The sequence below is a fragment of the Gallinula chloropus genome (assembly GCF_964237585.1).
Source record: "Gallinula chloropus genome assembly, chromosome: 11".
NCBI classification, from domain to species: Eukaryota; Metazoa; Chordata; class Aves; order Gruiformes; family Rallidae; genus Gallinula; species Gallinula chloropus.
This window is the reverse complement of record NC_140096.1, coordinates 4,491,260-4,512,677: the sequence shown is the minus strand read 5'-3', so window position 1 is coordinate 4,512,677 and position 21,418 is coordinate 4,491,260. Positions and strand designations below refer to the sequence as shown.

General features: G+C 40.3%; 1 protein-coding gene across 1 annotated transcript; it reads right to left on the bottom strand.

Annotated features, from left to right (window-relative positions):
* Positions 1-6,439: 6,439 nt before the first annotated feature.
* LOC311195700 (homeobox protein CDX-1-like) lies at positions 6,440-20,417 on the bottom strand (the record flags this gene model as incomplete). Its single annotated transcript, XM_084269126.1, has 3 exons — positions 6,440-6,688; positions 10,131-10,276; positions 19,985-20,417. 3 exons carry the CDS (start codon positions 20,415-20,417, stop codon positions 6,440-6,442), a joined length of 828 nt encoding a protein of 275 aa, XP_084125252.1.
* Between the last annotated feature and the right edge of the window lie 1,001 nt (positions 20,418-21,418).

The window sequence follows — 21,418 nt, the reverse complement described above, 5'->3', positions numbered from 1 at the left end:
AACTAGTGGTTTGAGGCTACTGAAATTTTAGAGTTGATGTTTTTCTGAGAGCTAGTTGACTGTTAATCATAGTCTTCCATCCTAAGAGTCATTTCTGGGCCATGCACATGTCCCTCCAACATGTCTGTAGCTTCTAAGCCACTTAACCAATGCATCTTTGGTGTGTAGTAGGAACTTGTCCAGGAAGACTTAGTGGGCATTGCTGTCAGGAAATAAATAGGCAGGGAGGGGGAAGGTGTGCAGTCCATGGCTTGTCCACATTTGCACTGTGAGGGCATGGCGAGGAGCTGCTGTTTGTGGAGAAAAGCCTCTGCCACCTCAAAGTGTGGAGCTGTCGTGTCACCACTACCCCTCTCCTGACTTTCTGGGATGAGGGGAAAGCAGAAGCAGTTCTGAGGCAGTGGGCTAGACAGCCAGGGTTCTCATGTGAGCACAGTGTTGTATTTACACTGTTCCCTGCAGTGGGTGATAAAGGCAGAACAGGAAAGGTGTGCGTGGTGCTGGCAGCAAGAGTGCCATGCTCTTTGTGACTCTTCAGAGAGATGGATTGCCTGAGTAACTGAGGCTTTCCACTTTCTTCTCTGCCTCTGTTAAATTGTTGTGTATGACGTACCTACTTAGCCAGCAGCCCCAGTGTTTGCTGAACTGAAATGTACAATGGGATGGACTTTGAGATTTTTGGGGAAGAAAATTCTCTAGTTTTCTAACAAGTGGTTGCCAGAAATCCAGCAGTAACAACAAGCACAGTGAGAATCACTGGAACTATCAAAGTTTTGTTTGTCCAGGCAGTGAGTACTGTGGGATGTGTTCTGTTCTAAAGACTGTTTCCAAACTGGGTAATAACAGTATAATCAAATGTGCAATTAAATGTTGTAATGACAGCTATTATAACTGCAATTTCATGAACTAGTGGTAGATTAAAACTGGGCTGAACAACAGTAACCTCTATTAAAGGTGTTTATACCTGTGGTAATTTTTATTAGGACCCCTTACGCATAAAGGCACCTTTTATATGGAGATAAGAAACAAATCTGTCCATCTTTGAAGCTTTAAATTTATATTACATCTTTGAGGTTTTGTTTCTGAGGGAAAAAAAAAAAAACAGGTGAGCTTAGTGTGTCCCATTCTGGCTGAGGTAATAGGAACAGATGTTTGTTTTCTTGCCTCCAGGTGACCACTCTAACAGCACATCAGCAACATCAGGCTTAGGGATGCTTCTTGCCCAAACCCTTATAGCTGCATGCTTGAATTTCAATGGAATGGCTGGCTAACGACTTTGTGAGCTGTATGTATTGCTGTGAGCTTTAATGCAGTATTTTGGAGATACTAGTGACCCTTTATTCCAGCTGGGCTTTGTATGTGCAGCTATTCCTCCTAAAATTAATAGTCAGCTGGGTAAATGTTGAGGAAAGGTCAGTCAGTACATGCTGTGCTGTCAACTGGGGTCAGGTGGGTTGGGAAAAACATTCACCTAGTCATGAAGGCAGGCAGATGGTTTTCAAATTTGCAAACACAGTTAAGGAGGCTGCATTTGCTTCCACTGAAGCTTCTACGTACAGAAAGCTTCTGAAAATGTTATTTACCCTTTTTAATTGGGCTAGTTTAATATGCAACACCCTTGCTGGGTTTCACTTTCAGGGCTTGAAATGCAGACATGTGCCAAATTGTATCTCCATATTGGCAGATGTGGCACAGCCTGGAGCTGAACAAGCAGTGGTAGCTGGACTATTTTCACTTGCTGAAAAAGGCAAAGGGATATATCCTATTTCAGTTCTGTACTGTGTGCCTCTCTCATCCCTAACCTGTGTGTCTTTGTCATAAGAGATCAGCAGTAGAAATAAGAAGTTTCATTTGTCTGTGAAACTTTCCTCAATGGCTTAATTCTGAATTCCATGCTCTGAAGCTTTGGTTGGTAACAAATCGTTTTGAAAACTGGTGAAATGTGCCTGGGAGCGTGGTGATTGTGTTTAGTCTTCTGTCTGTGCCACTGCTTTTTTTCTAACTGATGCTGCACTTCATTAGAAGTAGTGACAATATATTTCATGTACCATCTGCACCAGTGTTGTATTTGCCAGGAAAGAATGGTCTGAAGCTGAAGGAGGGTCTTACTACATTGAAATCTAAATAATTTAATTTCAGCTACAAAATCAATGCTGACAGTAATTAAGAGTCTGTCTTCCTGCTCAACAAGCAGGCTTAATGTGGCAGGGCTTACAGAGCCTGAATGTGAACTCCAGGTTAAATTGATTCGTTAACACAAATGCTGCAAAATCCTCTATGCAGCAAATCCTCTATTGACAGTTACTTGGTTTCCTTCCAGAGTTGTGTAGTGTAGGGCTCCCACTTACTGTCACTAATTTGTGCTGACTAGAGTATATAACCAGATGGGATTACTGGGTGCTCACCATTGAGTCCCTGAGATGCTCTTTGGTGTGGTCTGTCTTCTGTGAGGTTGCACAGGAGCCTATTGCCTTCAGTGTCTGCTGTTCTTGTCATACACATGGATTATAAACCTGGCAGCCTGGCATTTCTGTTGCACAAATTAATGCTTCTTTCATACTCTGAGATGAGAGAGGCTACTGGCTATATAAAGTCTGTCCTGCCTGAGAGTGACTGTATTTTATTGTGGTTTAGAAAACCTAGAACACACAGGTATATCTTTCCATTTATTATGATACCTCTTAGAACAGAGTTTGTTACAAAATATACAAGAAAGTCTTTGTGCTTTTTGAGTATGGAAACAGCTGGCAAACATTTTAATCATAAACTCTGTGCCTGTTCTTTTTACACAGTGAGGTTTTCACACTGTTGTGTCCAGCTGTAACACCCAGCAGTGCTGGTCCAATGACTGTGTAAGTTGTCTGCAGGGACGTGTCATCTTGGTGTATGTGGGTTCATGGGTGTAAAAGCCTGGGTTGGAGTAAGCCTGTGGTGCACCAGCAGACCGAATAAGGGTGCCAAAGTAGGAGGCTTTCATTTTTGTTAACACCCAGAATGAATATATTTTTGAACCTGTTCCTTGGGCACGTACTTGATGCTGTCTCATATGTACGTTAATGCCTGCGTATCCTCTAGGCCATTGCAGATGCTGCATAGTCAAAGTTTTTGTTTCAGAAATGTAATTTGAATTGTATGTCTTGCTTAGTTGCATGAAGTTTTTGTAGAAGGTCCTGTTTGCTATGCTGCTCTTGATCTTTTGTACTGTATAGATCACAATTCTCACTGGGTGATGGGGTTTAAAGGTTAGTGAATTCCTCTGAAAATTGGATATACCTTGATCGTTCTTTTAATCACAATTAGGATTAAGGGCTTAGATATTCTTGTGATGTAGTCTTAAGGTATGCTTTTCTTCTTCAAGGCACTTTGCTAACAACCAATCAATCTTCACTGCATCTCTGCTTTAGGGTCCCTAGATGTGATAAAACTGATAGGTCCTATGATATACCCAAAGTGAGGAAGAAAGCAAGTGTTATTCTGAGGACTGGCACCAGTATTTCATGACTCAGTGTTGGATCAGAATACTTTCAGTTAATTTGGCTCTTATTTTGTCTCTCAATTATACACAATACAGCACTGCACAGGTTTCTCAGAGAAAAGTAGCTTTCCTTTGTTTCTGGTGGGCAACGGTTTAAAGTATTAAAGCTCATTGAAAATATTTAGTTGAATAGATTGCTGGTAAGTTTTACTAAATAATTGTACTACTTAAAACAATCACTGGCATAACTAGGAGGTTAATAATCTCTAAGGTATTGCCCTAGTTTATAGATACTGCTTTTGGAGCAGTAAAATTTAACCTTTGAACATGTGCTTCTGCAAATAAAATCCAGCCTTATTTTGTGTACTTAACCACTTCTGATTTGGAACACATAGCAACCTATAGCAAGCATGCTTTCAGCAAACGGGAACAGAAATGAGGCAGATCTTCAAAGTGGTCACTTATCTTCCTCAATAACTCTTCTACATGTAAACAAGATAAACCAGGTCGTTTTTCCAGATTCCCCCTCTCTTTGAATGGTGTTTAAATAATTTTAAAGAGAAAGAAGTTGTGTTCAGATATATTTGTTTTCTTGAAGGACATTTTTCTTTTATCTTTTTTTAAATTTTAATTGAAAATTAAGCTGTCATAGAAATGAGATTACAATAGGTAGCTATGCACATGATCCTGCAAAACCTTGGGACCAGTGTTCTGTGCACTCAGCTAGAACTAGGTCCTAAGTTATTATATATCAGTACAAATCCCAAAGTTTCCTACTGAATTCTTACCTTTGAAAGTCTAAATCTGGAAATTTTTATTGATTTGTCTCTAGTATGCAAACATAATTGTTTAATTGGTTGATGTGGGGATGCTTTCCTCCTTAAACCTTTTTCAGTCTGTATTCAGTTAAATGTATGTGGATGTGTAGGTACAATATCTCTAGCATTTCCCTCTGCAAACCGAACAGCTGTTCTGTGCATTTCCAAGGAATTCCTCTTTTGGACACATGTAGTGAATTTGTCTTGGGAGGTGAGTGGTTTGGTTTGGTTGCCATACTCATCAACATGGCTGGTAAATCACTTTTCTTCCCACATGCTGCTTGTTGTGTTTTGCTTTTCATAAAACATGAAAATCAGGAGGAGTCTTTCTGTTGCTGAACTTTGAATTGCAGTTTCTTCATCTCATTTGTAGCACCTATGCAAAGCCTTCAACTGCTGTTGCCAGCAAGTAAGTGGAGCAGCATTGTGAAAGTGGTAATTTTACATTATAGATATGTGTCTATTTCAAGTTTGAATTTTACTCTTATTTAGTAAGAGCCTTTCATGCAACCATAAAATGATAACATTCAGAAATGGTGGAAACTGCCAGCTCTCTGAACCATCCTGGTCTTATTGTTCTCCTGTACTACTTATAAGCCTTTTTATCATTCCTCTGGTTCTAAATTGGGTAATGCAATTCTGTACTGGATTACTCATGAAAATCTGCATGTTCACATGCTAGTGTTGCTGATACCACATTGGCAAATGATTATGGAAAAAATCATTTATTTTAATGTTCTTTATATACAAAGTAATTTTACATTGCCAACACTTTGACCTAATAATAGTACTATTTGTTACAATTCAGGAAAAACCCCAAGAATGTAGTGCCTAAATGACTTAATGCTCCTAAGTCTTATTTGCAGTAGTGACAGAGATATTTAGGAGGACACCTTGATGAAAAATAGTGATAATAGGCGTCCTAAATATCTAAATTGCTTTTGACAGTGAGAGTATAAATTCCCATATCACTTGTGTGCTACAAAAATTTTCCCTTAGCAGACAAGTTATGTACATGCAATTGTTGGTCATTTTAGGAAGTAAGTACCCAGATTATTCTTAAATACTGATTACCTACCAGATTCTGCTTGGTGTGGAAAGGATTAGCACTTTGGGAACCAAGACTCACTTAAAAAATGCTGAGAGCTTATATTTAAGTAAAATACCTGTTTGCTTCGTCTTCCATTAATTTGGCTTCTCAGATATTTTTAGTGTCACAATAGCTCTAAAAACTGGACCAAATTTAATTAGTTGAATGCAATTGTTGCATCTTTCTCCATGGGCTGTGCTGTCTTGTGAAATGCAATAATTTTTCAAAAATACCTACGCTTCTTAAAAGGATCCCCCCCCCCGCCCTTGCTTTTTCTTTTAGGACACAAAATGAGTCTGACATCTCTCTTTGTGAATCTTGGCCCAAGTTCATTTTTGACAATCCCAGAACACTTCAGAAACATTTATGCTGAGATTGAAGAGTGCATGTTCATACCAGTGTATGGAGCATTAGAAATCATACAAGTCAAACCCAGAAAATGCCAAAAAGCTCATCCCTGACCTGCGCCCTTAATATGTAGTGTTGCTTTCCATTGAGTGGGTCAAAACATATAAACCAGGTTTTCATTTATCAAGATCCATGTGTAAAGTCCATGAAAGTGAGATTAGTACATGGAACCTGGGTGGAGATCAAAGGAGAAGGAATATCCTCTTTACCTAGGGGCGAGCCACAGCATTTGTGTAGAGCTGCAGCTGTTGCTGCTCAGTGATGCTGGACTGTCTGTGGCCCGTTCTGTGCTTTTTGTTTTCTGTCTGTGGTGTACTGTAGCAAGTGGCTGTACCTGGTCCTCAGCGCTCCTCCCTCCCAGTGCCTTCCCACTGTGCCTGGTGGCACAGACTCTGCACGACATCCTCTTGCAGAGGCTCCCTGCAACTGGGTCTCCTGGCACACAGCAGTTCCAGTACCCCTGGGAACTTGTGCTGCCCTTCAGACCTGGCAAGTGGCTCTTGGTTTGCTGTACTTATGTGCCCAGAACTGTGTCATGCTGGGGACTCCTGCAAAACAGCTACAGCTGTCCTCTCTCTCCCATATACTGTAGTGCTCCATGTACTGGTAGTTTATAGTGTTCATTCTGCCGTAGGTCTTCAGGCAGCCTTACTGAGAGGCCACTACCTGCTGCAGGTTCCCGTTGTGTTGCAAACCATTCATGGGGAGCGGAGGTGGAGGAGGTGGGAATAAAGAACTGGACATTTCTGAATGAGTCTGTTGGTCAGGAACTGGCATTGGGCTCACTGAGCCAGAGTCACTCTGCATAGATCCGAGATTGCTGCCATCAAAATGTGTCATTTTCTTCTTCATTAATTTTCTTTCTTTGGCTCTGCGATTCTGGAACCAGATTTTCACCTGCAGAGGACAGTATTTTTTCAGTTGCCAATGGAATGCAATGTGGTACTTTATGAATATAGTCAAGGGCCAAAGGTAAAATCAATCGAATGAGGACCAGTGAGAAGGGCAGTGGCAAACTGAGACAACATTGTTCTGTTTGTTTTCATACAGTCTTTCCTATCTGGTAATAAAATATTTATTAATATCTAGATAAAAAGAGTTTTTAAGTTTCATTTTTAGGAGTTACTTCTTTATTGAATGAGCGTTTTAAATTTTTGGTACAAAATCTAACAGAACTTGTGAATTGTAGTGATGGCCAAAAGCATCTGAGAGTACCTTTATGTTGAATGCTATATGCCTTAGCCAGAGCAAGTCAGAACCTGTTACCAGCCTATTGTCTGAGGTACAAAAGCTTTCCTGTTCAGATGCTGCATGTTCATGGGTAGCTCCAATGTTCAGCCAATGGAAATAAAATTTTGAGCAGAATTTCGCCAGTGCCCTACTCCTGATGCACAATGTAACTTCAAAATATTGTGGATGTGGTGCCTTAATAGCTAAGTGCCTTATTACATTTGCCGATGGAGCCAGAATTGCTGCTGCTTCCCACAGAGTCCACTGCTTTATGCCACAGGCACTGCTCTGTCACAGCTGTGCAGTTATCTTTGGAAAGAAATTAAGCAGCTGTTGAAGGGTATGTGGTTTTGATGAGGACAGAACAATTGAGGGCATGAGAGGAAGTTGATGAGTAGTAATTGAAAATACAGCAGAATGTATTCAGGTGTGAAAGGGTGAATGTGCTATGGCAGCTGAAATGTCTTTGGATGTGAAGCCCCAAGTTTGCATTGAAAGCAGTGGCACCAGCTATTTATCCTTGGAGGTGGCTCTGTATGATGTCTGGTCAGTGTGACAAGCTAAGCTACCTCATTCAGATACATTGTGTTTTCTTGTTGGTGTTCAAGTGGCAAAGGAAACACTTGACCCCCCCAAAAAATCAAGGGTTTGATGAGAAACACTGATTTATTTACTTATCCTTTGCTAGAAGCTAGAAGGAGAATGATGATCAGAAAGGAGGTAAAAGAGATGATAACATCTGTGGCTACCAGGTTGTGTTTTAAAAGAAAATCACTGGGCAAGCCCCACAAAACACCTTAAGGAGTCTCTCAGACAGTCTTGGTACATTTATCCTTGAGGCATTACAATCCCTGTTTTACTGCTGAAAAAATCAGATTCCATGCAAAGCTTGTGAAAATTTGCACTAGCTCTCTAGTGCCCCAGGCTATCATCAGAGATATTTAGCAGTTCACTTTGTTGTCTTCATTTCTGGAATATAATCTCAGTACCAGATTATGTTCCATTAAACCATTCTCTGTAAATGCTGTCAGATCTCTTGCATTCTGGCTGTGCTGAAATAATCTAGTTTCACCCATGCATTTGCTAAATGCTTGAAAAGATGAAACAGTCTAAAAAATCTAACATCTGTTTCAGAATTACCTTCTGCACCTGCCTTTGATTTAGGTTTTTGTTCTGGCTTGTTACTAAGGTAGGGATGCAGGTCTGCAGCAATTTTTCTCTCATCTTTCTTCTTCTTGCCATCTCCTTTACTTCTGTATCCTTCCTATATTAGCAATGCTTCATTTTGCACACCCCACCCCACCCTTAGATAGTACATCTTTCCTTCCTTGTTTGAACAGTTGTTCTTTGTCCTCTTCCCCTGAGATGTTCCTTCCAGTGGCCCAGGTGGGATTTTGGCATAGCCAGGACAAAAGCTTTTCCAGAAAATGTTTCCATGTCTTAGGCTCAGTGCTGTGGACTTTAGGATAGGACAGTGTGAGCTCAGTTGTATTCATACCATGGGGTTGTTTAATTTGAGTGAAAGGCTAGTAGTGGGAATATAGATTGGGTATTTGTTTCTTTATCTCCCATTTTCAAAACTGACTTCAGGGTTTAGGCTTTGTGCACTGAAATTCATTTAGTTCATGACATGAATTGATAATGAAAAAGAGCAAATATTGCAAAAGCTGTTGTCACACTTCTCCAGTATATGTTGAAGAAATGTGTATCTTTTGTGTACCACTGCTTCAAATATACTAGCAAAAAGGCTTATCAGGAATTATCATTGACCTGGGAGATTTCAGTAACTATTATTCACTGTTTACAGAAGCAGAGTCCTAATTTTTAAATTCAGTATAATGAAGTCAAGTTATTAAGGGTTTAACTGCCAGCAAAAAGACACACTGTATTTTTTTATACCTGCTTGAAATAATTTTAATCTTCAGTAATTAAATACTTGCATTCAGCAGCAGATTGAGAAGTGTTTGTGAAGCAGGCATTTGCTGCTCCATCTCTGTGAGCTCTTCCAGTGTGTGCTGTGAGACCCGTTCGAGTTGGATGAACAGTGTGACAACTGGGTGGCTCAGTGCAGCTGTAAAACAGTGGTGAATCAGGCATAATCTTTAACGACTGACACTGAATAATAGCTGAGGAAACAGTGCTGTGATGGTTTGCAAACAGAGAAGGCAGCAAACCAGTATATTGTGTCCTGAAATGTCTTCAAGGGAGATCTTTCAGTAAAGCTCTGAATTTAGCTTCACTACCTACTTCAGTGTACTGCACCAAGAAACTCCCAAGGAGAATGGTTCTGAACACAGGCTCAGCCCAGGTTGTGAGTGCCTTTGTGGGACAGCTCAGTCATTTGCAAGAGCCAGCTGAAGTGCTTGGGAGCCACAGGCCGTGTGCCTCCTTGGCTTTGGGAGGGTCTTGCAATTGTGTGATTGAAGAATGGGGCACAGAGTGATTCCAGTGAAAATGATATATATCTTTTGAGCAGAAAGGATTATGTTTTGATACACACTGTGGGAAGAGATGTGGAATTTGGAAGGGATGGGAGGAAATAGGGGTGGGAGAAAGGAGCAGCAAGTATGTAGGAAATCTTTAACAAGAGGTGAAAGGCAACCACAGAAACAGGTATATTAACATGTCCTGAACATATTCAAGCTCATCACTTCCATTCTCTGCTAGGACTGTCCATGTTGAAATAGGTTATAAAATTCCCATGGACTCCAGCAGAACCAGGACTTCTGCTTTAGCAATTTGAGGGAAACTTTCTCCCTGCTACCACTACCCCAGTAAACCAGAGAAATACAGGCAGGATTTGTTGATGTGTCTGAAGTCTTGTTTCTCAGAACAGGGCTGTGTGTAAGGCTGATGTTTGGTTTTTCCCCATGTTGTGCCAGAGCTGCTGAGAGCTGAAGTAGCACTGATAGAGGTTCAGAAATGAGTGCAAACAGGGGCTGTCAGCCACTCAGCTGGACAGCTGAAGTTCCTGTGCTGCAAAGGGAACCCAGCTGCATTGTTTGGTTATTAGAGGCATTAACATTTGTGTGTTCTTAACCAGTATAGTTATCTCCTCATCAGCAATAATAACTTAAAAGAAATCCTGAATGGGTGATCCATACTCTACCTGTCTCTCGGAAAGTCTTAGGTTTGCAGCAAGTTCAGACTTCCTCCTGATTGTAATGTATCTGTTGTAATGAAATTCCTTCTCTAATTCTAATCTTTGATGATCTGTGTAAACCACTCGGTACTTCTCTCTTGTTCTTGTTTTACCTGTTTTGAAAGAAGAACACATTGCTTCAAGCTAGAATTTAAGTTTAGTAACACACAATATCTGGCTTTACATTTGAAAATATGTTTGTGGGTATTTTAGGCCTGACTGGCTATGCACTTACCCAGAGTAACTCCCTTGACTGCAGTGGACTTGGTCTTGATTTACAGCACAAGAGGTACATACCATCAGGTTTTGGGTTTGCTTTTTAGTAAATACATGATAAACTGGCCCTCATATTCCTTATCACTAGCTTGTTATCATTTGGGAAAGGGAAGGCCTTTTTGTTAAGAGCAAGGAGCCAGGAAACCTGGGTTCTGTTTCCACCTCTGATGCAAGCTTCCTGCCTTGTCTGGAATTGCTGTTTCTCTGTCCCCAAAGCTGATACACTGCTATCTGTTTCAGAGGGACATTCTACTGCATAGGAAATACCCAGAGCTTCCAAAGTTCTTCACTTCTTGGTGCTAAATAATTAATCCAATATCATGATTGTTACTGTGGCTTGGAGGTTGTGTTTTCCCTTCAAGCCTGGCACGGTCTCTCCCCAGGCAATAGCAATATAGATTTGCAGCTGACAGTTAATAAAAAAAGAGAAAACTATAAAACTGAACAAAGGGCATCAAACAACAATAGAACTGCAGCATCTGTCCTTTTGCAAGTTGGACTGCTGCATCCTTTCAGCTGGGGGTGCAGCAGACATGGCTCATCAGTGTCTGAGTGGTTACAGGTAATGGCAAAGGACGTGAGCCAGTGTGTGCAGATGTGACCAGCTGAAATGTTACAGGTTCTGTACAGGATCATCTCTGTGGACAGTGTGTTTGCAGCAGCAAAACAGAATTGAGAATGGGATGCTGCAGTACATACTGCTGATCTGCTGATGTATCAGAGAGAACACCTGCTTAAAACCAAGGACCCAGAGGCCTGGCCTAAGGTCTTCCTACATTTTTGAAAGATGGAATCCTGGTTAACACCAGTGTTACTGTGTTTACTAACTGCAGTCTTAATGTTTTTTTGTGTTTGTCTATATTTATATGGACAGTTCTTCACATATATCTCTATATATTTAGACTATATATTATCTGGGAAATGGAATGTATTTTTAGTTGTTTGGGTTTTGAGGTTGGTGTTTTTCAGTGTGTTCCACTGTGGTTGTGAATCTTTGTCCTTAGTGATTGCTATAGTAGAATAACCCCCTTGGATTTAGGTTCTCTCAGGTGATACATGTAACTCAAGGCACAGAGCAGACTGTTACAGGCACAATTGCTGCAGATTTAGCTGAGCTTCGTTCAGCAGCTCGTTTGCTTACAGATCTTTCTGAAAAGAACGTGTGGATGCATAACGCTTCAAAAATCAGATTCCTCAAACTGATAGCAATTGTACTCCTAATAAGAGCAGTTAACTTTGGGGAGACTGAAACAGATTTTTCAGGCAATATATTGGTAAAATTTTAGTCTGGGTGTAGGTCACAACAGCCACAGAGCAACCAGCCTTCCCCAGACAGGAGAGGATGGCTGGAGGTTTCAAGTATCAGTGATATCAAAGGCCTGATTTCTCCCCAGCCCCTCCTTCCAGCACCCCTTGCTTTTGAAGTTTAAACAGCACTCAAAGGTCACAATTCAGGATGCAGAATTACAGCTGAATCCCTTAATTCATGATTTTGTTCCATGGGTTAATGTCTTTTTCCCCATCATATTGTCTCCTGTTTTAATAATGGAACATATTTAAAACTAGCACTGCCTTCCAGTTGCTCTGTAGACTGCCTGGCAGTGGCTTGAGAGCTGTGTCACTTTTTTCTCTTTCAGCATCTGACAGTCATTACTTTGCTACTTGTAAGAGTTTTTTCTCACTGAGGTCTTATTTGACTTAGAAGGTTCTTCAGGTTCTGATCCTTTGTACTGTTTGTATGGATCCTAGATACAGAGTTGTTTAGCACTGGAAGTCCTGGTCTGTGCAATGCTGTAAACAAATATTGTTACATCTCTGGTTGTGGTTAGTAGCTGGTTCCCCCTATATGACAGGGTTTCTCTAGGACTTAGAGAACAAGTTCTCTACATCAGAATTTGATCCTTTGGTTTCTGTGCTCTGCAGTGTTCAACCCTGGGAATGCCTTAATAGTGAGTTTGCAGTGCTACACAGGGGCATTTCCCAACTGTCTGGAGGTCACTCGCCTGTTTGCTTGGAATACTTCAACAGGGCAGGTGTGTGTGTGTGTGTGTCTGTGTTCATTCCTTACGCTGGGGCTTCTGTGTAGTCTGAGCAGCCAAACCCACTTTGACTCAAATCTGTTACTTCCCTGTGAAGGGTCTCCTGTGTTGAGCTTCGAAGGGGAAGATCTATAGAACTTCCTCATTGTGGTAGCATTTCTATCTTTGTGAAAGTGTAGTGAAAGTAGAATTAGCCCAATTACACTTACACTGATAATCAAGTGAAAAGTGCTGTTAATTTTACAGTAATGGTAAGAATTTGAGAGTCTCTAAAGAACAGCAGTTACTCAGTTCAGTCCACATAAATACCAGGACATTTGTTTTCATTCATTGGAAGTGTAAATTGTTTGTTTAACATATGGTCACCTGTGGTGCTTTAATGCCTCACTTGGTATTTTTTTTAACGTTTGATCACTCAGGCCCATGGTTTGGTTAGGTTTTTTCCTCCTGAAATGAGAATTTGGGGTCATTCTATGGGACAAAATGTTTAAAATGTTTCCTTGGTCTCCTTTATGGTGTTAAGATGAAGTACACTAAAGAGCAACAAGCTGATCTTACCTTGTACTCCATTTTCATTCAGAAGCCATGGACAAATATCAAATGTTCTTCTATTGCCAAAACAAGCTGGTAAACTTGAAGATAAACCTTCCTCTTTCTGGTTTTAAGTGCTTAAATCTGTATTATCTATAGGAGAGGGTTGGGTTTTTTGCTTTTTAAACTGAAGAAATTAACTGTTTGTGGAAAAAAACCCTTTCTCCCATAAAATCTTTTTGGTTTTGTACAAGTAGCTTTCAGTTTATTTTTGCAGATATGATAATATCCGATTTCATTTTGAAGGCAGATTAGGAGTTTTCACATCTAACTTATTTCTTTAAGAGAAGAATATAAAAAGTAGAAAAACAAAAGGAGAACATTTCCTTTGGAAAACTCAACAACGATCTGAGAAATTCTCTATGATTTGTCACATAAAACTTGTCTTTAATAATTTGATTTTTGTGTAGAATAATATCCTCTGTGAGAGACAACAGATAAAGGAAGCTGAGATCTGCCACAGTCTTCTGCAAGGATACTTGTAGTTCTGGCAGAGTCGTGTTTGACTCTGTTAAGCCTGACATCAGTGAGAGTCTTGATGCCTTTGGTTGCTGGGTTGGCATTAGTCTGCATATGGCATTTCCTTTCAAAGGCAAAGTACACTTTTATTTGCCAGAGTTAACAAACAGCAGCAACAAAACCTATTGCTAAACAGTTTGAGACTTCAGCCTCTAAATTCCATCTGCTGGGTGGAATAGATCAGCTTTCTGAGCCAAATCTTGCGGACCTTCTACTGATTTTATTTACAGTGCTGTGTTTTATTTCAAGGAGGGGTATTACCTGGGTAAAATTTGAGGTAGGACTAATGGATTCACACCACAGACAACAGAAGGATGTTCTCAGACTTTGGTAGGAGATAATGGCAGAATGATGCCATGATAAAAGTTAATATATTTTAATCCAATTCTTGAATAAAATCCCGCTTAGGTGAGAATAATTACCAACATGTAACTTTCTACAATTTTACTTAATCTTTTTGTTAGTGGCAGGTTATAATTTTAATCAGCAGCACAGTGTCAGTTTTACTGGAAATGTGTTCTCTTATGGCCAGTTACGCTAGGGAATTGCAAGTGGTTGGAGAGGTTGGTTGTAGTTGGGTTTCACAAAAAATGAAACAAAAGAGCTTTGAACCAGCTACCTTTGCAGTGTGACTGCCTTTGTGTCCAGGGAGTGGGTTTCCTAGCTGTATTGAGCTATTTAAGAACAGACAGTTTGGTCAAAAACCTGTTTTGCAAATAGTGACTACTGAAGAGTACTTTGGAGTAACAAGAAATAAGATGTTTCAGAGCTAAAAAACTGTTCATGAGAGAGTTTAACAATCCTGTTCTATCACACCCAATTGAGCAATTTTTGTGACTGGCCAAGTTTGGAGTTGGGGGAAGGGAACAGCTTTCCCATTGGTCATAAAATTCACAGAGCATTTCTTCTGAAGACAATAAAGCCAGGAGAAGGCCTCTTTATTTGCTGTGAAAATCATCACCCTTTCCGGCAATATAACTCCTGAAGAAAAGAGGGAGAAGGAAGAGACAAGACTGCATATCAAAGCAAAGCAAAGTGTTGAAAGGGTCTGTTGCCTCAATATGACAGATAGGCCTCAAAACCTCAGACAATGTAGGCCAGGAAAGGGGGAAAAAAAACCAAACCCACCATTGGACCTCACAACTAGTTTACAAAGCAAAATAAATTAGCATTAGAACTAGTCCTGGCCCTTTTTTCAGAGCCTCTTTTCAGGAATATTCTTCCTGCACTAAATTTGGCATCATTCATAAAATCCAGAAGCTGCCCAATGTAGAACATGTCATGTTCTATAATAGGGTCAGATTACTTATGAAGCATTGTAGTCTGGATTCTGGTTTGACACTGTTTCAGAGGGAGCTAATGTCTGTGCTCTATGGTTGGCAATCAGCTTAAGTCAGCTCAAAATGCAAAGCAGCTCTCTGGCCTGAATATATGCTCAGTTCAAATCAGCATCTGCACGTTAGCTCAGTATTAAGAGAGTTTCATGTCAGTTTTTGAGCTTATAAACATCCAGACTGTCAGAGACCAGGCCCTAGAGTTCTGTTTAGGGAGTACCTCTCAATATTTATGCACTTAAAAGTGTAGGAAAAGGGTAAATTCTCCCTGGTGCAATTTCACTGATTAAGTTGAAGTTGTGACAGTGAAATGATTTTAAATGTCTTGAAGATGGACATTGTGCTGCACCTGATGCTGTTCTGTAAAGTTAAATTTAAAATCTCCATGCTGCCATTGTATTAGAAAATGCTGCATGGATCCAATCCTGTATAATGTGAGTAAGAATATTCCTGCCTGAAGTCCTAGTGCAATGAGTAGGACTATTCATTATTGCAAAGTTGGATTCATAAGGTTTTGTGAACGTGAAATTCTACGTTTGTTCTTTCTGCTGGGTCTTGATCATTTGTTTGTGTTACATGTATTCAGATGCCTCATGCTGAGAACAAGAGAATAGGAATTGGAACCTTTTAATAAACTTGAAGAAATTTCCCTTCTGTTTAAAATGCCAGTGTTTTCAAATTTGGGTGTTTTTCTGCTATTCTGTATTCGGCTCATTGGCCAAATTCTGTCCTTCACTTTGCTAGTGTAAACTTTTCTATTCATCTTCATACAGAAGTAACTGAGTAATTTTTATCATGACTTAGAGCAGAGTCATTTTTATCATCTTTAAGCAGGGATTGGACAGATGCCCTGCATGGATTTTGTCTGGCAGAAGGACCCAACCTGCAGACAATGTAGGTGGATTTCTGTCAGGTGAGATCAGGGAAAATCCCATTGCCAATGGTTGCACAGACTAAAAAGCAAGTGATTTAACTGACATTTTTTCCAAGTGTTGCATGTTCTTTAGGCATTCAGCATTTTGCAGGAATGGCCTCTTAAGAGGCTTGTTTCTCTTCCTTAGATGTGAAAAGATATAATTTCTACAAAGAGTCTGTTCACAGTATATTTAATAGTGATGCTATCAGCACCTGTCATCAGCATCAGAAAGACTGTGACTTTGAGTAAATCTCTCTTGAACCAGAATGATAGGAGAGTTGTCATCTACAGGAAGGGTCTCTGCTCATTGTTGCTGTTTCAGAACCCTCCCTCTTCTATGGTAATGTAAGTGCAGATCTTAAGATGTAACGTCAGCTTTATGAACAAATTCTCATTACTGCTGGAACTTGACTGGACATTAACTGTTCAAATTAGTTGTTTTGGGCCCAGTTTTACCGCAGCTCTGTTGTTTACTCACAGAGGCAAAAAATAAAGTCTACTCCTGTGTGAATGATTGCATCCCTCCAGAAAGATACTGAATTCAACAGGAGGAGATTTGTAACTTGTTCTAAGGTTGTTTTATTCTACTTTCCATCATAGAATTTGCCTGTAGTTATGTTTTGCATGTGTGGAATTGTGCTCCCTCAAATCTAGTTGTCTTGGCTGTGTTCTGCCCTCTTACAGTTGCTAGTTGCCTTGGCTTGGAGCCGGTGTTCAGGACAGGGGACAGGACCAGTGTAAGGGTTAGAGAAGGGTCCTCCTCAGTCTGTGTTCTTAGCTGAAAATACAAGTAGTCAGTGTTTCCTCTTTCAAGTGTTGTGAGTCAAAACACATTTGCTTTCTCCTGTATCCTGAACACCCTCAAGAATGCACTGACTATGTGTAGTGTGTTTAGGATCAGGTCTTGGTCCCTCCAGTTCCAAAGCTGCAGGGAGAGACATTCAGACATCCTTCATCCAGAGACAGCGTGACCGATGAAAGCCTTATTAGGGCTTTTTTGCTGGAAATACATTCCAGTAACACTAGACCAGAATGTGTGTTTTGCATTAAAAATTTATGTCTTCCATTGGTGCAAGTAGCATAACCTCATAAAACCTCCCAAGACACCAGTTGGAGGCAAGGCTTTATGTTGGATGGGTTTTTAAAAATTACAATGTAAAACTTGAAATATTTCTTTTGATCCAGGTTAGTTGTGTAGGTGACAGTATCAAAAGACCTGTGGGGCATGAGGCAGTGGTAGAAATTTCAATAAAGTGTGTTGTTTGTCATCTGTCAGGTCATGAGGCCACAGATCACCAATATGAGAAGCGAACCATGAAAACTCCGGAGATGGGAAGGTCGCTGATTCTGGGGCTCCTTTCTGTAGCTGTTACAAGTTGGACTACTCAATGTAAGTAAAGCTTTGGGAAGAATTTCTCCTGATCTTAAGGGGGTGAGATTACAGGAACGCTTCTTGCACATTTTCAAGAATATCTTAGAAAAATCACTTTCCATAGTGAAATTAAATTATTATTATTGACAACTTGCATTTTGCCACAAGCAATGAACAAATAATACAATTAATTTTTCTAATTAACTTCTATGTTGTTTACTTCAGGCAAGTCTGAGCTTCAGTTTTTCCATCTTTAAGAATAGTGTCTGATACCTGTTTCACAGGAATAAGGAAAACTGGTCACTGGCAGGTGTGATTCCTTCATTCTTGCTATACAAAACCTCTAGTGATATTCCTGAAGGTTTTGCAAAGGGATGGAAGGATAATGCTCAATGTATGCATACAGCTTTAAGGATGTAAAAAGCAATGGATTCCATTGAAGAAAATGCTGAGGACTTTGATAGTGATTCAGCAAACAATATTGGTACCTGCATTTAGCCTAGTCACACATTTGAAGCCACTCACAGCGCTCGTGTGCTCAGAACCAAACTCACTGAAGTGCATTACTAGATCTGACAATGCTATTAGGGCAAATACTTAAGAAGGCTTTTTTGGGGGGTGGGGGAAATAGGGAAAGACAGAAGTGGCCTTGCTTTGAAACAGAGGAAAAGGAATGAATGAAGAAAAAGTAACCAGTTTCAGCGAAGCAGATCTATTGGCACTGAGTGTTCCTCCCTAGCAAAAAAACAAGAGGGAAAGCAGCAGCAGGGGAATTGTGTATCTGACTCCCTAAAGTATGACCTGGTGCTTTAGGGAGTTAAATGAATTAGTGACAATTAAATTAATAATGATAGTTAATAATTATTATTAAATGGATGGATAGGCTCCCACTAACTTCAGAGGGCCTTATACTGTATGCCCATGGGTGTTTGGGAGGATGTGCTCATCTCTTCAGTGTCTTGTTGGACTGTTCCACAATGGAGAGACTTCCAACACCTGTGAATGATCTGACCCTTGCAGGCTTCAAATTCGAAAGGTTAGAAAGCCCTAAGCATGCTTCTTCAAGCAGGCAGTTAAAATGTTATTGTCTGTTATATAAATATAAAAATACATTAAAAATATGTAACAGACTACATATATATTTCCTACTATCCTTGCTGTAGAAGGGACTGCACAGACAGATCAAATCAGAGAGGCTGCAATTTAAATCCCCAGGAGCCAGAGGCAGGTAGCTAAAGAAGAGATGAGAAGTAGTGGGGTTTTCTTGGCAAGTATTCTGCCATCTGTAAATCCTATAGTTTGTGAGCAGTTTCATTGCCCTTGTATGGACTGCTCAAAAGTAAGCTCTAAGTTTATGCAAGACATAGTCTTCAGTTTTTTCTTGGGTAATTGTCAGTGAAGAATAAATACGATTTTTAAAATGTTCAACTACTGTTTATTTTTAATTATGTTTTTATTTGCCCAAATTCTGTCTTACCCAGAGTAACAACCTACTCTGTTTGTCCTATTGACTTCTATGGACTCCCTGTGAACGGAAGTTGCATTGGGCAGGAGTGAGGATGACTTGGTCTGTCCATACACATACAGTGCATTATTTTAACAAAGACAGTTTTTCTCTGTAGTTGCTTTTGTTGTGCTCTAGTATGCTTTAAGTGATTTCTCACCAGAGATGGATTCAGTACTTGCTTTGAAAACTCTTATTTACAGGCATGTGTGGATCAGAGCTGGGGCAAGAGGAAGGGCTGAAAGGGAAGGAACCTTCCTGGGATGTAACATCTGAAATACTGTGAGCATCTCTTTAGGGGAGGTATTGAGTGTCCTTAATTTCTGCTGAATTCAGTGGGTGTCAAAGCTGCTCAGCACCTCCAAGAATCAAATAGTTTTATATAGTGGATTGTGCCTCTGTTCTTTTCAGGCAGTTTTCCCTCTTTCTGCCCTTTCTTGCTTCATGTTTTTTACTATTCATGCAAGGTACAGATTTATGGTTTAGGGAAGCTTGGTATTTGTGTTTTTTTCTGTTGTTCCTTGTGGCAATCAAACAGAACCTTTCCATCATGCTTTGTGTCTCTTTTTGTTTTTTACTGGTTAAATACAGTTGAATTATTTTGTATTCATCAACTATGGATCAGATACCGATCTGTCACTGTATTAACTGCTTGTGTTACCATGGATCTAAGTATTCCTGCCTATTCTGAGAGCTACTGCTACGAAGTGAAGTGAACCTTTCCGAATCATTCCTGGTTTTAAAACATCAACTCATTGTTTGATCTTTCAGATCTCATTTCATTTCAGTGTTCTAAAGTGTAGAGAGGTGTTTCTAATACCTTATTCCACCCCCTCTCCCCCCTCCCCCCCATATATTTTACTTAAACTTTTCATATGTACTCTAAAACTTGAGTAAAATAAGCAAAGTATAGGTGGTGGGGAAATACAATACTGTGATCTCTTTCAACAGACTTGCAGCTTTGTTCCAATGTATAGATTTCCAATTAAAATCAATTATTTTATATCTCAATTTTTAAAAATATACCCAAAGTGAGAATACTTTGCTGGCAAAGGACGCTGCTTTTCACTTGCATCAGCATTAAAGGTCGAGAAAGAAACGTAAGAAATAACCAATATTTAACTAGCAAGAGAATGCTGCAAAGCAATTAAGAACTTTTTTTCTTAAACAGTGTGCTTCCCTTCAAACAGGGAACCTGGCAAAAGAAACCCAAACAACGATGCAAAACCAGTAATATCTTCTCAGCATAAAGCCTTAGGGCCCCTCATACCTGTAGAAGTGGATTGCACCGTTTTCCTCATCCACTCGTAAGAGCTGTGCCTTTGGCTGCTGGGAGAGATTTGCTGTGTATTAATTGTTTCTACAGGAGGTAACCCCCCAGATCCAGCAGGATGGAGGGTGCTGTAGTCAGCAGAACTGTAGGAGACCTGTCCGGGGGACGAGCCGTTGATCTGTGCGGCAGCAGCCGTGCTGGAAGGTCCTGGGCCGTAAGCGTTCCAGTCTTCCCGCTGTGGGCCATAGTGAGATCCCCAGGTTCCCGCCGGCTGCCCATGGGTGTCCAGAGTTGGCACATGATGATATCCCATGTAATCTGAATAGGGTGGAGTAGACACAAAGTTTTGCACTGGCAGGTTGCTGCTGCTGCACCTTGCAGATCCTGGATACATGCTGGTCTCTTTATCCAAAAGATAACTCACATACATGATGCTCACAGCCTGGCTTTGTCTTGCTGGGACATCCTGCTCCTCACAGTGGTTGTTTGATCTCTCTTCCCCTCCTCTTTCTTTCTCTCTCTTTTCTAGCCCTGACTGGCTCTATAAATGACTCATGCTAGCCCTGATGTCCCTTTACTACACATGATTAACAATGGTTTTACCAGGTGCTGGTGGTAACAGTTTACTAAGGTCCTGCCTGATGTCACAGATAACTGCCTGCCCCAAAATTACATTTGCATTCAAATGAAGGGCTGACCATGCAGGCAACCCCACCTTGCTGCTAGTTCCAGTGCTTCCTTTCTCACAGATCCTTTATGTATTACCATCCGGTTCTATACTTTTTGAATGTAGTTTGAAATCTTGTGGTCTTTGAGGACTTCTACACAGAGTTAACCAATAACTATTTAGACAGTAGTTGGTTGTTTTGGGGTGGGTTTGGGGTTTGTTTTTTTTTTTTGAGCAATATATGCCAGAATCTAACTTCAGGCACTTGATTCTAGTTAGTTAAAGCCTGGCATGTGCTAGTCCAGTAGTTCTTTTGTTAGGACGTGCTATACTTTTTTCTTTTATCAAACTGAAAATGAAGGACCAGTTCAGTCTTTAGCTGCAGCTCTTACCTAGTTTCTCACTTGAGCACTCTTCTTGACTTCAGCTCTTGGTCTATGTGGGAGAGCACTTAGAAACCACAGTAGTTCTACTGATTTTAACATTACAAAGGCTATACAAGAAGTCTCATAGTCATTTTGAGCATTTGTTCATACGAATAGTCTTGTTGATGTTAGCAAGCCTATTCATGAGCTGGCTGCTTGCCACAGTGATTGAAGTTGCTCTATTCTAACTTACAATGTTAACAGAAAGAGAATCTGTTATTGAGAGAATGCAAAATTTGTCACTTTCCCTATGCTTATGTCTTGTTTGTGATATTGAAATGAGTGGTAGTTTTCCCTAAAGGATTTTCTGTTCTCATTGCTGTGCTTCTTCACAAGAAG